This window comes from Pleurodeles waltl, chromosome 2_1, assembly GCF_031143425.1.
Source record: "Pleurodeles waltl isolate 20211129_DDA chromosome 2_1, aPleWal1.hap1.20221129, whole genome shotgun sequence".
NCBI lineage: Eukaryota > Metazoa > Chordata > Amphibia > Caudata > Salamandridae > Pleurodeles > Pleurodeles waltl.
Window position 1 is genome coordinate 517033685 of NC_090438.1, and position 22655 is coordinate 517056339.

General features: G+C 44.4%; 1 protein-coding gene across 9 annotated transcripts in view; it reads right to left on the reverse strand.

Annotated features, from left to right (window-relative positions):
* Positions 1 to 22655, reverse strand: part of ENOX2 (ecto-NOX disulfide-thiol exchanger 2) — a 1066406-nt gene that overhangs the window by 56168 nt on the left and 987583 nt on the right. For all 9 annotated transcript variants that reach the window (XM_069214160.1, XM_069214117.1, XM_069214142.1 and 6 more), the window contains one exon: positions 17630 to 17814. In XM_069214160.1, coding sequence (XP_069070261.1) covers positions 17630 to 17814 — 185 coding nt within the window. The remainder of the gene's footprint in view (positions 1 to 17629; positions 17815 to 22655) is intronic.

Consider the following 22655-nt stretch of genomic DNA (forward strand, 5'->3'; position numbering starts at 1 on the left):
TGGCTCCGCTAGATGAACACAAATGTTTCTGACCCCACATTTGTGTCATCCTGATCCACCTTTATACACTTTCTCACTAACCTTTGTGTTTTTCAATTACCATATCAAGAAGAAAAAAAAAGGAGCTTCCAGTTTACCTTACTGGGAAGAAACAAGACCTTTCAATCTCTCACCAAGCTTTGGTGCAGATTCTCATTCCATAACACATCAACTGAGACAACACATCCCTCAGTGGTCTCCCACAGCTCTCATTGACTTCAGTCAAAGTTTTACTTCAAATACTGGCTCAGCTAATCCACACAACATATTCATCTCATTGCTTTTTGAGGAACTAAGAGTGACAATTTTCTCTCCTTCTCCTTCATCTTCAACAGTGAAACTCCAGGTTTAACTCTGGACTCCTCTCTTACAATGGCTCCCCACATAAAAAAGGCAACAGCAATGGTGACCCCCACTCTGTAAAAAATAAATTAAACCTCTTTTGTCAACTTCTCACCTAGAAACTGCTGCCTATGTATTAGTCATCTTACCCTTCCAGCTTGGAAAACCCATTATTGCTTGGGTGCATCAAACTTTGTTTTCAAACTAACATAACTCATAGTGAAAAAAAGCCAATAGATCTTGCCTATACAGGAGCTATTGGGTGTGGCAATGTGTTTTTGCCATGTTGTACATAAGTGTGGCTACTGTTCAGCATGGCTAAAAGTTGGTGGCGTGGAGTGTCGTAGAGTGGAGAGTGTTGTAGATCTGAGTAGAAGAGAGTAGAGTTCAGTGGCAGAGAGGGTCGCTGCATGGTGCGTCGTGGGGTCGAATAGGATGGAGTGGGCTGGAGTGGATTGCGGGAGTTGATGGATTGGAGTAGAGTGAGGTGGACTGAATGAAGAGGGGTGATTGGAGTGGGGTGGATTGAATTGGGGTGAGGTGGAATGGAGTGGGGTGGGTTAGAGTGAGGTGATTACATTTGATTGGGGTGGGTGGATTTGGATTGAAGTGCTAGGACTAGAGTGGGGTAGTTTGGATTGGGGTGGGTGGTTTTGAGTGGGGTGAATTGGAGGGGGGTCGATTAGACTGGACTGGTTTGGGGAGGACTGGGGTAGACTGGAGAAGGGAGGATAGAAGTAGACTGGAGTGGGGAGGATTGTAGTAGGCTGGCGTAGGAAGGATTGGAGTAGACTGGAGTGGGATGGAATCGATGTACTGGATTGAAGTGGGGTGGATTGGAATGGAGTGAATGAATTGGGGTGGGCTGGATGGATTGGAATGGCACTGATTGAAGTGGGGTGGTTGGGCTGAACTGGACTGGAGCTGGGTGGATTGAACTGGAGTGGAGTGGTTTGGACTACACTGGAATGGGGTGGATTGGAGTGGCGTGGGGTGGATTGGAGTGAAGTAGGAAGGATTGCAGTGGGGTTGACTCAATTGAATTGGATTGGGGGGATAAGAGTGAGGTGGGGTGGAGTGGGTTGAATTAGATTGAGTGAGGTGAACTGGACTGCAGTGGGGTGGACTGTACTGGAGTGAGGCGGATTAGACTGGGGTGGATTGGACTGGAATGGGGTAGAATGGAGCAAGGTGGAGTTGATTGAGTGGGTTAGACTGGAGTAGGGTGGTGTGGATTGGATTGAAGTATACTGGATTGGGGTAGGGTGGACTGGATTGGATTGAGGTGGATTGGAATGGAGTGAATGTTTTAGAGTGGGGTGGGTTGGACTGGATTTGAGCAGGGTGGATTGTGGTGGATTGGACTGGAGTGGCATGGATTGGACTGCAGTGGGATGGATTGGACTCGAGTTGGGGAATTGGAGTGGGGTGGATTAGAATGGAGTGGTTTGAGTGAGGTGGATTAGAGTGAGGTGGATTTTATTGGTGTGGGGTGGATTGGAATGATGTGGGGTGAATTGGATTGGAGTGGATTGGATTTAAGGGTGTTTGGAGTGATGTGGATTGGACAGGAGTGGAGTGGATTGAGGTTGACTCTATTGGACTGGAATGGGGTGGGTTAAAGTGAATTGGATTGGAGTGGGGCAGATTAGAGTGGGGTGGACTGAACTGGTGTGGATTGGACTCGGGTAGAGTGGGGTGCAGTGGAGTAGAGTTAAGTGGGTAGAATTGGATTAGAGTGTGGTGGACTGGAGTAGGGTGAGGTGGGGAGGGGCAGTGTATGGGGTGGACTGGATTTGAGTAGGGTAGACTGAAATGGGGTGGCTTGGAGTGGATTAGATTGGGTGGGTTCGATTGGACTGGGTGAGGAGGGTTGGATTGGGGTGTGGTGGGATGGATTGGAGTGGGGTGGAATGCACTGAGGTTGGGTGGGGATTAGACTGGGGTGCGTTGGATTGAGGGGGAGAATTGGACTGGAGAATAATGGAGTGAGATGGATTGGATTGAGTGAGGTGGGTTGGATTGAGTGAGGTGCATTGGATTGGGGTCGGTAGATTGGACTGAATGGGGTGGATTGTACTGGAGTAGGATTCATTTGATTGTAGTGTGGTGGATTAGATTGGGGTGGAATGCAGTGGATTGGATTGGTATGGAGTGAGGTGGTTAAGGTGGTGTGGTGTGGTGTGGACTGGATTGGAGTGGTGTGGATTAAGGTGAACTGGATTGGACTGGGGTGAATTACAGTGGATTGGAGTAGGATGGATTGGGGTGAGGTGGGTGGATTGGGATGGGTTGAATTATAGTGGGGGAGAGTTGAACTGGAATGGTTCTGATTTAAGTGGGGTGGGTTGGATAGGAATGTTGTGTTTTGGAGTGGGGTCGCAGGGGTGTAGAATATAATAAAATATCTATGTGTTCATGGGACAGGTTGCTTCTTAAATCAATTTTTCATGTACAAAAATGTAAATGTCCCTTTGGTGCTATGTAGTACAGTGACAAATTATAGCAGTAATCTCATTATGTAAGAGCTCGGTTAATAGTCTCTTGTATTATACCAGGGCTAATACCATATAGTAGGGCTTGAATACTAGCAATGTCAAGCCCTAATATAGCAAATTTCTTATCTTCACACTTTCCACATATCTACATTCTGGGGCTAGAGCAAGCAGTAAGCAATAGTTCCAGGGCTGGAATGCATTTGAGTCTGTGGAAACCGACCAACTTGCGTGTTTTAAGGATTTTAACCAGTTCTTCTCTAATGTTTCCCATACTGAGAAAAGTTGGATACTTACTCCTGTAAAGGGCAGAAGAAACCATTCTTCCAGGGTTGGGGAAAAAGTTGTTGGAGAGAGAGTAAACTTGTAAACACACAATAGATGTTCTCATGAGCAAATCTACACATGCATATTTATTCATGCTAAAATATAGTTCACAAATATTTTCCAGGAGTACGAATTCCTGGTCTATTTTTGTAAATTCATGAAAGCCACTAGTTCAAAAACATATACAATGGGTGCACTTTTGCAACTTTCTTTAAGAATTGGGCCACTAATTAGGTCTGGCGTTAACCCAGACATTTTGTTTTTATTAAAATTCTATCTCTCTCTCAATCTATCTACCGGCTGGCTTTACTATGTATGATAACATTCTGCTCCTCCACAAGGAGCATATTGGCACACAAATTAGTGTTGTTCAGTGCCAGGAACTACTGTCGCAATGTGTGCTTTCTGAGACTAAAAAAAACTTTTGTTTTTGTTTTTTTCTAATGTTTGTTACAATGATGAAGGCCTGCAGCTCCCACAACAATAATGTGTTACCAAAACCATGTCAAATTAAGACCCACATTGACAAAACCAAAAGACTGACAACCAATGTCAGATCAGTTAATTTAGCCAGTGCTTGTTTATTTTCATGTTTCCCATAATCTTGCTGAAAATGGTTCACTGATTTCCCATTATGAATACTGTTTGCAAATACTAGCATTTATCAACGCATTTTACTAAATGATGCTTCAAAGAAATAGTACCTAAAATTTCACAGTAATTTAGCAAAACGTTTTTTTCCTACTTGCGTTTTTTTCTGAACATTTTATTTTGAAAGCAAAGAATCATCAATCTTGCTTACAAGCTTCTGCAAACATTTGCATCTAATTAGAGAACACTCTGGCAGTATTATACAAAGCCTCATTTTTTTAAACTTTTCAAATGTATGTACACTTTTTTTTTTTTACAAGAGCCACTGTCAGTAGTACACAGTGTGACCTTACCTTTATGTAGAGCGCTCACCCTGATAATAAGGTCTTTGCATTAAAGAACCAAAAATACAAGATTGGACAGCATTTACATATGGGCACAAATATTACCTCAACTGCAGTTACCTTCCCTGTAAATTAGCAGCCAAATGATTTCTGCTGCAGGGTGTTGGGCCTACTTATCACATGGACAAAATAAACATGAACACGTGTTGTCCTTGACCCTAAACAATATGTCCTGGGCATTGGGATATAGGAATTCCACACCCCTGGGTGGGCTGGCTTGGAGGAGGGTGGGTGGAACTGGAGTGGGTTACATTGCTGTGGACTGGAGTGGGGTAGAGTGGCTTGGAGTGGAGTAGACTGGATTGGGCTGAATTGGATTGGGGTGGGGTGGATTTGAGTGTAGTGAAATGTGATGAAGTGGGGTGAATTGTGATGGAGTGGTGTGGATTGAATTGCGCTGAGGTAAACGGATTGGAGCGGGACAAACGGGAGTGGGGCAGAATGTTTAGGACTGGAGTGAGGCAAATTGTTTTTGACTGGAGTGGGACGGATAGAAGTGGGGCAGGTTGTTTTGAGTTGGAGTAGGGCAGATTGTTTCTAGATTGGAGAGACGCAGATTGGTATGGATTGGAGTGGGACATATTGTTTTGTATTGGAGTGTGGCAGATTGTTTTGAATTACAGTGGAGGAGATCGGAGGGTGGCAGATTGATTTGGTTTGCAGTGGGCCAGACTGGAGTGGGGCAGATTGTTTTGGATTGGAATGGGGCTGATTTTGTTTTAGATTGGAGTGGGGCAGATTGTTTGAGGCACATTGATTAGGACTGGAGTGGGGCAGGCTGCCGTGGGGCAGATTATTATGGGTTGGAGTGGGGCAAATTGTTTTGGACTGGAGAAGGGCGGACTGGAGAAGGGCAGACTGGAGTGGGCTGATTGTTTTGGATTAGAGTGGGGCTGATTATTTTGGATTAGAGTGGGGCAGATTCTTTTCAACTGGAGTGGGGTAGATTGTTTTGGATTGTACTGGGACAGATTGTTTTGGATTGGAGTGAGGCACAGTGTTGTAATGAAACTTGAGGGGAGGGGACCCTCTTGCAAAGTTCCTGGTTAGGGCAGTGTACCCAGTCAGGTGCTGCCTGTGCACAGTGTACTGTGCTGATGGTGCCCAATGGAGCTTGGGGGCCCCCACACCACAGGGGCTGCGGGGCCTTTGTTATGCGACTGGTGAGGCAGATTGTTTTGGGTTGGAGTACAACAGATTGTTTAGGATTTGAGCGGGCAGATGTTTTTGATTGGGGTGGGGCTGATTGGAGTGGTTGATTGGAGTGGGGCAGATTATTCTGGCTTGGAGTGGGGTAGACTGGAGTGGGGCATATTGGAGTAGTGGGGTGGTATGAGTGGGCTGGACGGAAGCAAGTTCAGCTTTGGACTGGAGTGGGCAGATTGTTTTGGATTGGAGTGGGGCAGATTGTTTTGGATTGGAATGGGGCAGATTGTTTTGGATTGGAGTAGAGCAGGCTGGAGTGGGGAAGAATGTTTTGGACTGGAGTGGGGCAGATTGCTTTGGACTGGAGCGGGGCAGATTGTTTTGGATTGGAGTTAGGCAGACTGGAGTGGGCAGATCACTTTGGACTGGAGTGGGCTTATTATTTTTGACTGGAGTGGGGCAGATTGGAGTGAGGTAGGTTATTTTGGATTGGAGTGTCGCAGATTGTTGTGGATTGGAGTGGGGCAGATAGTTTTGGGGTGCTGTACTGGAGTGGGGCAGATTATGTTGGATTGCAGTGGGGCTGATTATGTTGGATTGGAGTGGGTGGATTAGGAGGATTGGAGCGTGATAGATTGGAGTGGATTACGGTGAGCGGATTTGATTGGAGTGGGGTGGATGGGGCATACTGCAGTAGTATGTGTTAAAGCATAATTTCGAAATTTAGACATAAGAAAGAATTTTTTTTACTTTGCAATATTTAGAACATGATAATAGTCATCTTTTGAGCACAGTGCCCACAAGCAAAAACAAAACATGAGTGCAAAGTGAGAAAAGAAGACCCGGCAAAATAAAATAAAAAGTTAACTAAAGAAAATACAACTTTGCAATTTTGTTTGTCCTGCTGGGAATGTTTTTGCCAGTCCTGTGCTGTTTGTAGGGCAACAGAAGTTAAAAAGAACAAATTAGTACCTCAATCACATCAGAAGCAGCCGATGGCACTGCTTAAGTTGAATCAATCAGTGTTTGGTCCCTGTTGCACGGACAGGAACGGAAATTATGATATGCTAACCATGACCAATCACAAGGGTATAAAGAAGAGTGCCATGCAATCCACCAAATGGATAAGCAATGGGCGGGCTTCAAGCCCTTTTCTAAATACAACAGCGTCTTGCAAGCGATAAGAATGTGCTAGCGCATGCTATCGTAGGCTCGACCCTGAAAAATTGGGCAATTTTTTGCCCATGAGGGGTCCTGTAGAGACCCCTCCATGTGACCTATGATGACAGGACACCTCCATCCTGACTCCTTGTGTGTGTTTTTAGTTATGTATTCTCCCCGGGGGCCAGCCAAGAAACAAAATGGGGGCTGCAACTTTCCTGCCATGTTGCAGCCAGCCAATCTGGATCTGCGTTGCTAGATGGCTATGTTATTCCACATTAATAACTCAAACTACTGAACAGATTTACACCAAATCATAAAAATCATGATCTGCAGACCAAGAACTAGCTTCCTGCCACATTTGGTGTAATTCCGTACAGCAGCTCGTGCTGTGGCTCCGTCTAAAGATTGTAAAATCCCCTTAGACATAGAATGGGGAAAAAAGCATTTAGGGACCACCGTTTCTTGGTACCCATTTGACGAATCGCCATGAAACTGTCCAGACAGCAGCTAAAGTAACTTGTACACTACTTTTGAAATTTCGTAAAGATTCTTCCGAAAGGCGCCAAAGTTATAAGCAAAACACAAAAATGCTTTGTCTATGAGTAAAGTTGGTCCTAACTATAACTACCTACTGGATGTATATGTGTATATATATATATATATATATATATATATATATATATATATATATATATATATATATATATATATATAAATACACACAAGCTCACAAGATTCTACTGATTTTATAAATAATATGAAAAAGAAATCTAATGATACTAAGAAGGCTATTTTGGTGAACTTCAAAGTTGAAACCTTACACACCAATACCCTTTTCCAGACTTGTGGGGTAGGGAAGTCATTTATTGTTCAGAAAATCAAAATCTTGAAAGAAGTACATCAAGACAGTACGATTTCAAATCAAATAATTAAAAACAGAATGCTTGCAGCAACATAGCTGATAATTGCAAACATTATGTGAGTTAAAACCTTGAACTTCCCTGGGACAGGGAGTTAGTTAAAATACTGGAGAAAATACAAAGCGCAAAGAGCAGTGGGCGTCTATGCCGCAGTGGAATCAAGTGCAAAATGGCAGCAAAATAAAGAAAAAGCACAAGGCAAAGTTGGAAAGAAATCAGCAACTATGACATAGTAGCTTCAAGTGTAAAATAGCAGCAGACTGAGGAAAACACAAGAGAAAGTGCAAAGTACAAGAAGAAGCGATATATAATGTCTTGGTTTGGTGCAAGTGTTGGGTAGCAAAAGGCTAACAGCAAAGAGCAGCGCCCGAAGTTGGAGGCAACAAATAAAGATGCCTCAAACCAGATTGGGGCCACAGTTGACATGGTATATCGGTAAACTTGGGATTTTCCTACCCTAAGCAATTTATAAAGTGCTTGAAACAAAGTGCAGGAAGACTGTAAATTTCCAATAATATATCAGCTACTGGACAACAGAAGTACAGAGGTAAAAAAGCAGAAAAAAGTGCGGAAAGGAGGCCTGGCACAGTGGAACAAAGTCACACAGTTATGCAGGCTTGATAAAAAGAAAAACAGCATTTTAAAAACAGCTAGTTTTTTTTTATTGCTTTATTTATCAAGGTTTTTCAGAGAAAACATGAAAAACGCATGGCAATGGGCTGTTCTTTTGTCTCAAGACAGGGAAACATACACTGCTTATGACGTTATTACAACAAAGAACTTACAGCTGTGCCAACAAGTCCAAGGTTCTGTATGTGGTGTCTGTGATTCTGAATGTATCTGCGTCAAATTATTGATGGGGGTATCAATTTGGTCCACAAGAGAGTCTCATCTGTCTCAACCGCTGCCCCCTCCAATTGCCTCTCCGAGAAGCTAGCTAGTGTCTCGGCTCACCACATCATATCTATGGGAGGATCCCCAGGCTACTCCAGCTGCGGTCGCTCAGGTTCCTGCCCGTCCATAGCAGTGCCCTCTGCATCTCTGGTTACTGGTTGCTATTGTGGGCGGCCCCTGAGTCACTCACCATGGGGGGTGCATTCCCACCTCCCGGTGACATCCCATTCAGCGCCCCATCCGGCTCTCCTCTTGCCCTTCAGTCACTTCATATATCATGGGCTCCCACTCCTGACAGTCATCCTCCAGGCGCGCATCAGTTCGGACTTCTTACATGCATCTCAGATTCACCCAAGACCATTCCACTAAATCCCTTAACCATGCCATGATCGTGGTAAAAAGCAGATACTTGAAGAAAACAATAGTGGAACAGCCTCAGAAACAGCATACTAAAAAGCAGCTAGCTGAAGCAAATAATAGTGGAACAGCCTCACAGAAAAGAGTTCAACAGAAGGGCAGTTTTAGTTAGAGTCCAGTTTCCGGAGCAGCATTGTTATTAGCAGTCCCTAACTTCAATGCAACTTGACGAGTTTGACATTTAACATGGTGTTCTCTGGGCTCAGGCCGGAAATTACGGCTTGCTGGCAGGTTCGAACCCTGTAGATGTATAATTTATAAATAGATGTTTCCTTAATTGTAGCAAGGAGAAGCAGATTCAGAGAATATGGAGAATGGTTTCCTTGTTCCGGTTACAGAGTCGACATGCCGGGAGATGGTCCCGCAGATTCCACTCCCCCAGTAAGCGCTACAAACCTGGATTTTAAACACATCCGGTAAGTGCAGGTAGTGTAATGCTGCTGTTTCCACAATTCCTGGGAATGAATTGGTGCTCAGGCTTGAGAACACTTGCTCGGTGCAGTCAACATTGACGGCTTTTTTGCAGTGACTGTTGTAAACTTTTTGAATGCTGGCTGTGGGAGATTCTTTCTCCATGCTTCTATAAGAGAAAATTGGCTTACCTTGAAGGTGTCGGTTGTAGGGGGACATAGATCCCAAACTGCTTAAGTCTCGCCAAATTAAGCAGTTCATTGTGCTTTACCGGGCAAATCTGAGTCTGTGACGGAAATTTTAAAAAACTGCTTCTGGTCCAGGTCTGCTTTATATGACTAAATTCAATCCTTATTCGTGTAGGCAACGCTTTCTTTGGCAGATGGAGAACTGCTTTATAAATCTGAGAAATTATCTTGACTCACCAATAGACAGCAGGAGGCGGCTCTGGAATACATATGGGACAGCATGTTATGTCATCAGGATTTGTGGAATGTGACTTGTCACCTGAGGGGTATCCAGGCGCTGAAGCAGGTGAGAGGGTTGTCTGCTGGAGCAGGGAGTGAGGTATTCAGTGTCTTGCGTAATTCCAGAAGCGAGGTGGAGGCCTTTATGTGTAGAGGGAGGCTGTTCCAAAGTCAATGGATGGAACCCCCAACTGTGTTCCTGGTCAGCCTGGCAAAAACTGCCTTTTCTTAGAAAGTTTTTCTGTACAAACATTTTATTTACAAACCAAGGGAGTGACCATGGGCTGTTCTTCTGCCCCAAGACAGGGATAGTCACAATATGTCATACTTTAAAGACAAATGAGTACATAGCAGTAACCCTTTTCAATCACAGTCATTGGGTGAGATTTATAGACATCTTTTTTCTATGAGGACTGGCTCTGAAAGTGATTTGGGTTCATTTCACGAGTGGCTGAACAATCGCTGCCCAGATTTAAAATTTACCATCAATTCTGACCTTTCACAACTAAATTTTCTGAACCTCTGAATTAATCACACTGATTCTATGTGCTAAACACACCAACAGAAAAATATTATTTTACTTCTCAATTTATGATTCAAGACGTTTAAATGGAAATTTGCAATGCCAGCAATTTTTAAGAATCAAAGTAAATTGTATGTACAAACAAGAATATTTTTCAAATGTCAACATTTTAACTGAGAAACTGAAATTAAGGTTAATCAAAAACTTCGTAAAACCTGCCCTTAAAAATACGAGGTTCAGCTAAGGAAACTTTACTCTGCCACAACCCAAAATAAGAATCGACACCTTTGAGTTGCAACATCACAATACAGTCCAATAGCACATAAAGTTAAAAGGGTGAACTTTGGGACATCCTTTCCTCATTAAATTTAGGGGAACCTCAATTACCTTTCAGGTAGCTGGAATTGTAAGGAAGTTTGTAGTGCGACCAAGCACTGACACTCAGAAAACATCAATTACACACCCGTGGGGCTTGCCAAATATAATAGGGCATTCCAGATGTGGTGACTGCTCCATGTGTGAATGGCAACGAGGAAGTGCACATAAATGGCCAAAACACATACAAAATAAGTTCTCTAAATGTAATAGCGCAAATGTTATCTATGTTTGTAGATGCCCATGTACAAAACGTACATAGGCATGACCAATCAAGAGGTAGGAAAAGATCATTCTACATAGATCACGTCTAAATTAAAATACAGTGAGACCGATTTGATAAAATAATTACACAGATTTTAATCATCATGCAAAATAAATTAAATGGAGTGGCTGTCCTTAGAATTGACCAAATAAAGAACAATCCTGAAAAATAGAATTTGGAAGGATGTTATAAAGAGAAATTTCACAATGCCAGCGAGGGACTCAATAACACTATGAAATAATGATTCATTTTCCTTAACTATATCTTTGGGAATATTGTATGAAAAAATATTTGTGATACTTTGCATGAAAAACATAGTCCTCACACAGAGTCTTTTTACGACTCCTTTCCCCTATGATAGCTTTGCAAACTGCTTTGTTTGATCCTATTGTCTGGATTAGTAGTAACATCAGCAACGTGTTTTGTCAGGTCCAAAAAGAGACACAACGAACCAGTGAAGGATCCGGTAGAAGCATACTACACAAGGCGAGTGTTCACTAACCGTGTTGTATCATGCATACGTCCCCGCTGCTGAAATGTTAGTCTCGGCTATTACCTAATTTTTTTGGTTTTAGCGTTTGCACCGTTATCGAAAGGTCTGATGCAGCATATTATCTAGGAAAATAGGCGGTCACAGGAGACTATTCCTTGTTTGACGTGTGATACACTCCCCCCTCCTTTTGATGTTACAAAAACAAACAAGTTTACTATATGTCAATGGACTAAAGGACATTATGCTGTGCATTTCTTTGAGATGCCAGAGCCTTACAGCATAAATGCAAGATGATTGAAATATTTGAGCTTGTGACATAACCTTGAATATTTGCAACTAAAAGCGAAGGGAGTAAAATCCGGCCCTTTATTAGGTTCCTTGTTTCTAATAAGCAATATACTTTTATAAAAGCTAAATTCGATTGAGTTTCCTTTTTTCCGGGACTGTTGCCCAACTACAAACCGTTTCTACACTAGAATCCACATTCCTCTCTGTGTACACTAACTCCAAATCCTTCACTGTTTGTATGTTGGGTAAAGAAGGTCTGAGTTAAAGAACAAGTTACTTACCTTCGGAAACGCATTACCTGGTAGAGAGACTATCTAGCTGCAGATTCCTTACCTTAAAATTTCCAGGTGTCAGCTTGGAATCCGGAACCTTTTGCTGAGCAATACCCCTGCACGTCTTTGGGTGGCTTCGTTCGGCTTTGCGTGGTGTCATCTGCGTAATTGGAGCCGTCTATGATGTCACAGTCACCTATAAAGGCACCACCCAGGCGCCCGTACATCAGATCCTTTTCCACACACTTCCAGGCCAGAGCCATGGATGAATCTGACAAGTTTTGCCTGGGTCAAAATTACGGCCCTGAAAGGGACAACCCTCAACCCTAGTAAATGAGTCCACAGAGCGGGGAGGCATAGGTGGTGTAAGGAATCCGCAGCTACAGTTTCTATCAGATAATACGTTACTGAAAGTAAGTAACTTGTTCTTCTGATAGAGACTTCTAGCTGCAGATTCCTCACTTTGAATAGATGCCCAATCCATAACCTCCTGGAAGTAGGCTGCAGACAGATTCACTTCAGTCTAGAAAGTCCTGCATGACGGAACTGGCAAAATGCCTGACTCTGCGGACCTGATTGTCCAAGCAGTAATGTTTGGCAAATGTGTGCAGAGGCGCCCTTGTTGCTGCCTTGCAGATGTCCAGGACTGGCACTCATGCTAACGCTATGGTAGCAGCCTTGCCCCTGGTAGAATGGGACCTCAAGCCCTCCGGAGGCTGCTTCTTGGCCAGAGCGTAGCAGATTTTTATGCAGACAACGATTCAGTGTGAAATGTTTTTTTTTGCAGTGTTCTACCTTTCTTAGCTCCCACATACCCCACGAAGAGTTGGTCATCCACCAGGAACTCCTTTGTGCGGTCAAGGTAGAACGACAATGCTCTTTTTGTGTCCAGTCGGTGGAGTCACACCTCTTCTTTAGAGGGATGGGGGGGAGCAAAGAATGTGGGCAGGGTGATAGCCTGACCCAGTTGAAATGGGGTCACCACCTTAGGGAGGAAAGAGGCATGAGTGCGAAGCACTACCTTGTCCTAAAACGTTGAGAGATATGGAGGCTTGCATGACAAAGCCTGCATCTCACTCACCCTCCGGGAAGATGTTATTGGCACTAAGAAGGCGGTCTTGATGATGAGCAGCCAGAGAGGACAGTTGTGCAGTGGCTCGAAGGAGCACACATAAGGTAGGTGAGAACTAAATTTCAGTCCCACTGAGGCATGACAACGGGAGTCGGAGGAAACATGTACGAGCCCTTTGAGAAGTCTATGTACAATTGGTGATTTGACCAGTGAAGCCTGATCAGGCAGCCAAAGGGGCAACCTGATCGGAGGATCAGTGCTAATTTTCAGAAGCTTGTAATACCAGACAATCCATGCCCAGTCTGAAGCCACCAGGATTACTTGGACCTGGTCTTGAGAAATCAAGAAGTGGTATGGGTGGAAAGGCGTACAGGAGGCCTGAGCTCCACTCTGATGAAAAGTGCCACCAAGCAAGTGCCGCCTAGGACACTCCAACGTGCAATACTGCTGACCTTGCGTGTTCTCTTTGGAGGTGAACAGATCTAACCAAGGCTCTCCTCACTGCTGAAAGAGTCCTTGTGCCACCTCCGGATGGAGACACCACTCGTGATTCACTAGGCATCGATGGCTGTGTTAGTCAGCCCTGGCGGTCAGAGAACCTAAAAGGTGTTGAACCACTAGGGTTATGCCCTGCTGTTCCAGCCATGTCCAGAGGCACAAGACTTCTTGACAAAGGGTCCACAACCCCACACCGCCCTGCCGGTTGCAGTACCACTTTGCGGTGGTGTTGTCTGTGAACACTTGCACTATCTTCCCTGACAAAGGGAAGAAATACCTTTAAAACTAGCCGGATCACCCAGAGCTTCAGTAGATAGATGGGGAGTCCAGACTCTCACAGATGGCCACCCCATCCCAGAAGTGACACATCTGTCACAACTGTGAGATCTGGTTGAGGAAGGGAAAGTAGTGGGCCTCTGACCCAATCACAGTTATTTAACCACCACTGCAAATCTTTTGTAGTTGCCTCTGAGATCTGGACCACGTCAGAGGGATCCCCCTGATGCCGCACCCACTGGAACTTACAGATCCCACCACAGAGCCCGCATATGCCATCTGGCATGTTTTACTATCAGGATGCAGGAGTCCATGAGGCCCAGCAGCCTCAGACTCCGTCTCACCAAAATCCAGGATAAAGGCCGAAACATCGAAATCATAACCTGTATATCCTGGACTCGCTGCTCGGGAGGATAAGCCCGAAACTGCACTCTGTCCAGAACAGCTCCAATGAAAGGGAGCATCTGAGAGGGAGTCAGGTGTAACTTCGGCACGTTTATAGTGAACTCTAGCAAATGCAGGAGGGTCGACGTAGCCTGGAGGTGGGAGACAACTGCCTGGGGCGAAGGAGCCTTCAACAGCCAGTCGCTGAGGAAGGGAAAGACTGAAACCCCAATCCTGCCCAGATGAGCTGCAATCACCACCATCACCTTGGTGAACACCCGAGGGACACTGGTAAGGCAGAAGGGTAGCACTGTAAACAAAGTGCTTGTGGCCAATTTTGAACCGCAAGCGACGGCTGTGGGCAGGCAGGATGGGGATGTGGAAGTACGCATCCTGCAAGTCCAATGCTACCATCCAGTCACCTTGGTCTACGGCAGACAAGACCTGAGCTAGAGTGAGCATTTTGAATTTCTTCTTTTTGAGGAAGAGATTGATGTCTGCAAATCCCGAACAGGGCGAAGACACTTCTTTTTGGGTATCAAAAAGTAGCAGGAATAACAACCACTGCCTACTTCTGATATTGGGACCCTTTCTATGGCTCCCTTGGCCAAGAGAGCTGTAACTTCCTCGCGGAGTAAACCAAATGATTCTCCATCAGCCGTTCTTTCGAGGGAGACGTTGGAGGAGGGATCGATTTGAAGGGGAGGGAGTAGCCCTTCTGTATGATCTGCAAGACCCATTTGTTGGATGTAATGGATGTAATGGACCGCCAATGAGGGAGATGATGACTTATCCTCCTTCCAAATGGATAAGTATGGTCTTCCAGAATCACACTAGGAGGGCTGGGGTGGTGGATGCATTTTTGCGCCAGACCCTCTGGATCTAGAGGCACCACAACCACATCCCTGCACAAGCTGTTGGCCTGGCAAAGGACGGTGGCTGGTCTGTGGGTGGCATGGTGCCACGCCCCTTCCGTAGCAATGAAAGGGGCTAAAGACAGATGGTTGAGCGAGGGGTCGCCGAGAGGTCCAAGGACTTGGCCGTAGCCTGGAAATCCTTAAAGCGCTCCAGCGCCGAGTCTGCCTTTTCACCAAATAAGCCTGAGTCATCGAAGCATATGTCCATACGGTTTGCCAGGAAATTCCCTGAGAAGCCCGATGTATGTAGCCAGGCGTGGTGCCGAAGGACCACAGTCAATGAAGGTGCTCTGCCCAACGAATCAGTCATGTCTAAGCCACACTGTATGGTGAACTTTGCCGCATCTCTCCCGTCCTTCACTGCTCGGTGTGAGAATGGCCCATGTGTCCTCCGGGACCTGGGGCAGCACCTGTGCCACCATTTCCCACAGGGTGTGGGAAAAATAGTCCAATAAGTATGAGGTTTTCACTGACCTCAATGCCAGGCTGTTGGAAGAAAACATATTCTTCCCAAGCTGATCCAGCCTCTTGGATTTCCTCTATGGGGGTGCGAAAAGAAAGTCGCACAGGAAAGTGGAGGCTTGGACTACCAAGCTCTCAGGGGTAGGGTGTTTGGTGAGGAAACTAGGATCGCCCAGAGCTGGGTGATGGCGGAAGCCAATTGTCCTGTTTACAGGAGCCCCTGTGCTGGGTTTGGACCAGGTCCCCAGCAGGACATCAGTGAGGGCTTCATTAAAGGGCAACAGTAGTTCGGATGAGGAAGCCCCTGGATGAAGCACCACCATTAGGAGGTTAGTCCTGACTTGCAATGAAGGAAGTTTCAGACCCAGGACCTGCGCTGTCCTTCGCACCACCATAGCATAGGATGCCCCCTCCTCCATAGCCACAGTAGGGGAAGAGAGCAAGCCAGAATCTGGAGGTGTCCAGGCCACAGGCTTCTCATAGTTCCTCAAACCAGTGCACAGGCTCCATCTGGGTTTCCAAAGGGTCCAGAGACCCCCTCAGATGATTTGGCACCTGTGGGTGCTATCAGCACCGGACTCAATGTTATGCAACGCCGTTCCAGCTCCGGATCATTGCGGATCAAAATGGGGCTGTCGCCACTGGTGGACTTCGATGGCGCCGGGAGTGTTGACTTCGGGAACGGTGCCGGAGAAGGTCGACAACTGGTGCTGTTCTGAATCCAAAATTGGATCCCTGAGGCCCCATCACAGCCAAGACTGAAGCCACCGGCATGGAACGTGATGGGGTCTCCTACGACCCCACGGGGCCCAAAGGCGCTCCAACAGGGCGGCCCCCTCAAACATGCAGCGCATGGCCTCGTAAAATTCCTACAACTGAGCGGAGTTTGCTCCGACTCCCTGAAACGAGGGGAGGCTCAAAGTCAGCCCTGGCAACGATTTTGTGGAACCGTGCCTGGAATGTCTTTCCTGACTTGCCGCATCGGCCAATGTGCAAGACGAAGTTGAAGTCCGTTTGGACTTTTTCTTCTTGTGTCTCTTCCTCAAGTGAGATGAAGAGGACTTGAGGCTCCTGGGGCGGTCCTGCAACTTTTTCCTCGACCAAGACTGTGACCTTCTAGGAGCTGCCCCTGCCGATGTCGACTGCCGTGCTGCAAGGAGCTTCAAGGACCGGTTCCTCAAATCTTTCAGAGTAATGGCCCGGCAGTCCAAACTTCATTTCAAGTCATGGTCTTGTGCTTGAGACACCATAGGCATATTAGATGGGGATCCGTCACCGACATGGCGCAGTGGCAGGCACCACACAGCTTGAAACCTGTCTTCCTTGATGACATCCTCACACAGGTGAAAAAACTTTGACAAAACGGCTTGTCAAAAAAGACAAAGGTAAGAAATCTGCAGTTAAAAGGCTCTATCAGATAAAACAAGCAGTTACATTTATTTTCTTCTAATAGTTACCCTATTAGTTGCCTAACAGACGGAGTGAGCTTCTCAAAAAAGATTTTATTTATATTTATACACACACAATATTAATAAAATATCAGATAAGTCTGACGGTCTGTATATGGCAATAAAAGTATATGTAGGTTAGTATAGATTTTCTCGATCCATTCCCTTGGAAGGAGGGAACTAAGCTCAAAGACTGTCGGCTATAGGTTGTCAATGTTAATTATTAAGTTTGTTTTCAATATAGAAAAAGTTGATATATATAGATTTTACACTAATGCACAAAATGTGTCTCTTTTTATGTTTTAACTGCAATTCCTTATACTACTTGTCCTAAGAGGGCATTTAAATTACGGGCCCAAAAAGCACCGACATTAATAAGAGGCTTCTTTGTTAAAGAACACATTTGACTACTTCAATGTATGCTTATGAGAAAGAAGAGTTGTTGCATTTCTCGGACAACCTTTCAGATTCAGCTTCAGACAGCAACTTATAATACAGCGCATTTAATTTATTTGAGACTAATGATGCCACTAAACTATATGTATATTTCTGATAGTTCTACACACACAAGCGTCTCATACAGGACACCATTAGTGGATGAACAGTTACTACAGGGAGATTAAAGATTTTGAGTGAAACTATTGAAAATTATTGCTGATGGTCAGCAATAGCTAAAGTAGGATTGATTTTCATACAAAATGGCAGACTCTACATATCAAGTTCGCCCAGTTCATCTCACCTGCTGCATTCCCTGTAGTGCCTGCTGCAAGATTTGCAGCTGTTGCTCGCTGCTCTGGTCCTCATCGGAGCTAGCTGCTTTTCCCTGCTCTTGTTTTAAAAGGTCCACTTCATTCCTATACGCATCCAGCTGCCATCGTAAGCTATCATTTTCTTCCTTCAAGGCATCTGCCTGAGCCTGTAGTGCTATTAGGATACAAAAGGGAAAAAATAAATAAAACTTTTTAGAAGATAAGTAGATTTTGGTGTTCATTCGGTACAAAACCTGTCAACAGGGAGGCAGTGATAACATTCAAACTTGGCAAGCTTAAGGTGTTCATAAAAACAAGTCACAGCCTTAAGTTATTAAAAGTGGAACTTTTTAAATTAAAAATCCCAGCTAATGCATACTTCGCAAAGCCCTTAAATACATATATGATTAGTCTCAGCAAGGTCAAGAAACAACTGTTCCTGACCCCCGTTGTAACAATCCCCTTGATCTAGTAACTGGTCAAATTAAAATGATCTTGGACTAAAACTATTTTAAAAATATTAACAGGGATAAAAGATTCACAAAGAAAAGTCCCTTCAAGCATCTGCCATTGTATTTCTTTATTTGCTTCTTTTAAACATATTTCTGTTTGGTATGGATAAGAAAGCAGGACCTAACTGAGCTATTGTTACAATTATATTATTCCCCTTTTAGGTCCCGGTTTTGACAAAGCAGCTGTCAAACAGATCTATTGCTAACAATAAACAAAGTGGACTTGGGTCAGCCAATTTTTCAACCATTGGCTTTCTTCGACCAACCTCTTTTAGTCATTGGCTTGAGACTTTGTTAGTCGCACCCTAGAGCAGTCCAGCGGAGTGTTCATCTCTCACTTAATGATATTGTATGTTTAGTTATATCCTTCTTCCTCCATTTGAGTGGATGCATTGACCAACATGAGGGAACAAATTTATAACCATAGTCTTTTCAGTCCCTTCCTGCTGACTCCTACCTGTGTGTATCACTCTACTATGCTAACGCTGCATTAGTTAGGGCATTAAACCCAGATCTATTTGCTCTGCCAAAGTTTGTTACACATACTCATCTATACTAACCTGGCAAAGCAAAGGAAGACAATACTGTGGCATCAGATGAATTGACTTTGCAACTATAGTGGTGTCAATATAATGGTATGGTCATACTAGGGAGGCAATATAGTCCGCGTACATCCTCAGCATGTTGGTGAGTCTTAAGTTTGGATGAGAGGGTAATGGAGTAGACCACGTCAATTTCAAATACTGCTGTCAGGCTTATTAACCATTGAGTTTACCTTCACAAAGAGGTGGGCAGAGCCAGAATGGAAATCTGGAGTGATGGGATCCTGGGGACATGGACCACTGGTACCAGCTATGACCCACTGAGATTGCAGTGGAGACTTAGGCTAGAGCTATGGCCTACTACTGGGTTGAGTACTGCTCCTGTGTTTAGCAATCTCCAAACACAAGCTCAACGGATGGTGGAGTGACAAGACAGGCTCAAATTAGTAGATTCCAGTGCCTATGATCTGTCCTGCCTCTTGTGTAATTATGAAAGAGAATACGACAAACAAGCATAGGGGCAGCAAGCCTCTTCTGTGTCCTCTTTCAGTGAGGATCTTGCTTGCTAGTTAGGTTCTCTCTTTCTCCACAGCCTCCTGCAACAAATGAGAGCTGGGTTCAACCACAAGAGAGGAGGAGGAATCAGGAGATAGATGTACTGTGTGAGGGTGGGATAGTAATGGGGGTGCAATCCACTAGAGCCACCGGACTGGTGGACTGGATCGCCTGACTTGCACTTATGGGGAGAGACATGCTTTACAGTATAAAGCACACAAGTAAAATCAATTTGTGCTTTTAACGTACTACCACATCATGCAGTAAAATGAGTCAGCCGCATGAAACGTAAGAGAGACTGACTCAATGAGTCACAAACAAATCAAACTGAAAAAAGCTGTCAAGTACTGAGGAAAAGGTCATGGTTACCGAGCCTTAGTTGTAACTATTAAAATTTGTTTACTAGTAATATCTTGAGGCCACAATACCAATGCACTCCAGCATACCAAGTATTCACTGTAAGCACTTGACTTTAACAAGGCATGACAGCCAAAGGTTGTGTGAGATTAGACAGTCATTATGCAGTTTACACAGCAGTAACAGTGAATAAGATCAATATCACTTATTTACTTTGAAAAAGATAACCATCAAATTCTACACACAACATTAAGAAAAAAAGCCTGATACCATAGTAAAACTGCTTCTGACCACTATACGCTATAATTACAGTTAGCATTCAGGACCACGGCCCATGCTAGTCTATGTAAGATGTTTGAAATGCCCCTGAGAGGCAATGTGCTGAAACTGAAGTTTAAACTTATGAGCCTCTCTAACATACCTGCATCAAAATCCTTCAGTTATAGCAGAGATACTATCGAAAAGGCTACCGTAATTTTTTGGGGATTTTGTTTGTTTGGGGATATTACTCCAATACTGGAGTGTATTGCATCAGCAGGATTCGTTTGAGGCCAGTTCATGGGTCACTGGTGACCCTCCTGAAACCAGTTGAACATCTCAGATATTGGTCCCCGATGTAATGTAATGTAATGTAAGATGGGTTTGTAGGGCACCGCTCGTCACCAGTGAGGGTATGCAAGTGCAGATGAAAAACCATACACTTTTAGAATGCAGATTTGGCAAGTACAGCATGCATGGTGGATTCTTCAACTTTAAAATATTCAGACGTACCCGACTGGATCCACTGATCTACTCAGCATTGCTCCAGTGCATCGCCATGTGGCTCCATTTGGCTCTGCGGTGACTGTATCACCCAGAAGTAACATAGTGGAGCTCCGTACAAGTGCCGCCCCTTCAAAACAACATCAGTTTCTTGGGTTTATAATTCCACACCATGAGACGTAGAACTTTCCAAACAAACTGAGGTAACAGTATGCTGAATTTTAGTTTGGGGCCAGATTATGAAGTGTTAAGCTCAGACTCAGAGGTCCACTCCATAAAACTGGGTGGTGGAAGAGCAATGTGGAATCTCTGTTTAGAACGTTATTGAAGGTAAATACTTCTAACTGCAGATTCCCCAATTCCAAAGGTGGAGATTATGAGGAGCGGACTTGGATCAAAAAGTCCTAAAGGACTGAGTGGGAAAAATGGCCCTAAATTGACCTAACTGTTAAGGCTGCACTGAAGCCAACATCATGCTCTGGCAAATGTTGTGAACCTACAACGCCTTTCTTGCCAATGTTGTTGTAGCAGCCTTCGCCCAGATGGAATGAGCACACAGGTCTTCTGTGGGTTTGCTTTTGGCCAGTGTGTAGCAGATGTCGATGGAAAGAATGATGCATCTTGGCAGGGTCCTCTTTTGCACCGCCTTCTCTGTCTTAGCTTCAGAAGCCCAGAAAGAGCTGCTCACCAACACAGTGATCTTTCAAGCCCTCGCTGTAGAAGCTGAAAGCCCTCTTCGGCTCGAGCAGATAGCGCCTCCCTTCCTTAGAAAGATGTGGAAGAACACAGAATGCAAGCACAATGATCAATTGGCTGACGAGAAAAGGAGATACTACATTAGGTACGAAGGTCGCCCAAGGCCTCAGCACCAATTTGTCTGGAAAGGTGGTGGTGCAGGGACGCTGCACTGAGAGGACTTTAGTTCGCTCATGTGGTAAGCCTAGTTAATGGTATTACAGAACTCCCTTTTTAGCATCAATAATTATAGTGAGCATCTGTGTACCAGCTCTAACGGTGTGCAAATAAGAAATGTCACGAATTTACGACTCCACCTTAAAGAAATAACTTGGTAAGAGACACTATACGTATGTAATGCAGGGCAGAGTAGGGGGTGTTCTTTAATGTGCCCAACACTGGTATTTCTTCATTTTTGTAAGTGTTGGATATGCTCATTATCAATTGAAAGTGCAGGAGCACTGATGTGACGCAGCGCTATTATCATGATTTAACTGGCTGCTAAAGTTGTAAAACTCAATAAACAGAAATTTTACAAAAAAAGGCATGTCAAGAGTAGGTTCAAATTCCACTGCAGCATGATGAATTGCTGTGGGGAAATGTGAGTCAGACTTTTAAATCTTCAAATCGCCATTTCATAGCACACCATTGGCCTGGCGTGGGATGATGTCAGCTTGGAGTCTGAGAACGGTGCTGGGTCCCGTACTGGTGTGGGTGGAGTTGGGAGCAGTGTCGTCACAGTAGACACCGGTGTGGATCTCGGGGGCTGGAATCTATATGCGCATGCTAAAGGGTCTTAAAGGGTCAGTCAGCATCGGTGGAGAGATTGGGAGTGAAAGTCCAACTGGGTGATCCAGCGGCTCCGTGAGGCCCAAATGTATGCAAGAGAGAGCTGGTAGCATCTGGAAACTGCCCAACACAGAAGCAAGAAGGAATTAAAAGAATCAGAAGCTCTATACAAAGAAATACTAAGGGATATAAACATTCAGAATGCTATGAAACCCCTAGAAATAAATAGCAAAAAATTCCAGAACTCAAAACCAAGTGGAAAACTACCAGCCTTCAGAAAGATATAAAAACTATGAAAACTAAACAACATATCTTTATCTAAGAGAATGTCTTTACTACCAACAATGCAAATAACCACGAATTTCAATTTTAGGGACAACCTACATGTTGTTTTATTACACTCTCAGAAATATCATAAAAAACCAGCCTAGAGAACACCAGAACTGGGGGGTTGAAATAACATCACTCACCTAGCACAACCTTTTTTTTTTTTTTCATTTTTTTTTTTCAAAGGGGCAAAACAGAGGAAGAGGAGGAGGATGGGGCAGACCGGACCAACCTAGAGATCGGAAGAATAACATACTGATGATGAGTCAGGACAATATATCGGTCTGTAATCTACCAACATATACTGACCCAGAAATACGCATACTGAATAAGGGCCTTTTATTTGGGCCCTCGTCACTTAGTCATGCATTTGATACGAAAATTAAAATAATGCGGTTCTTATGCAAATTCGATTAAAATATGTTTTGCTGAAAAAC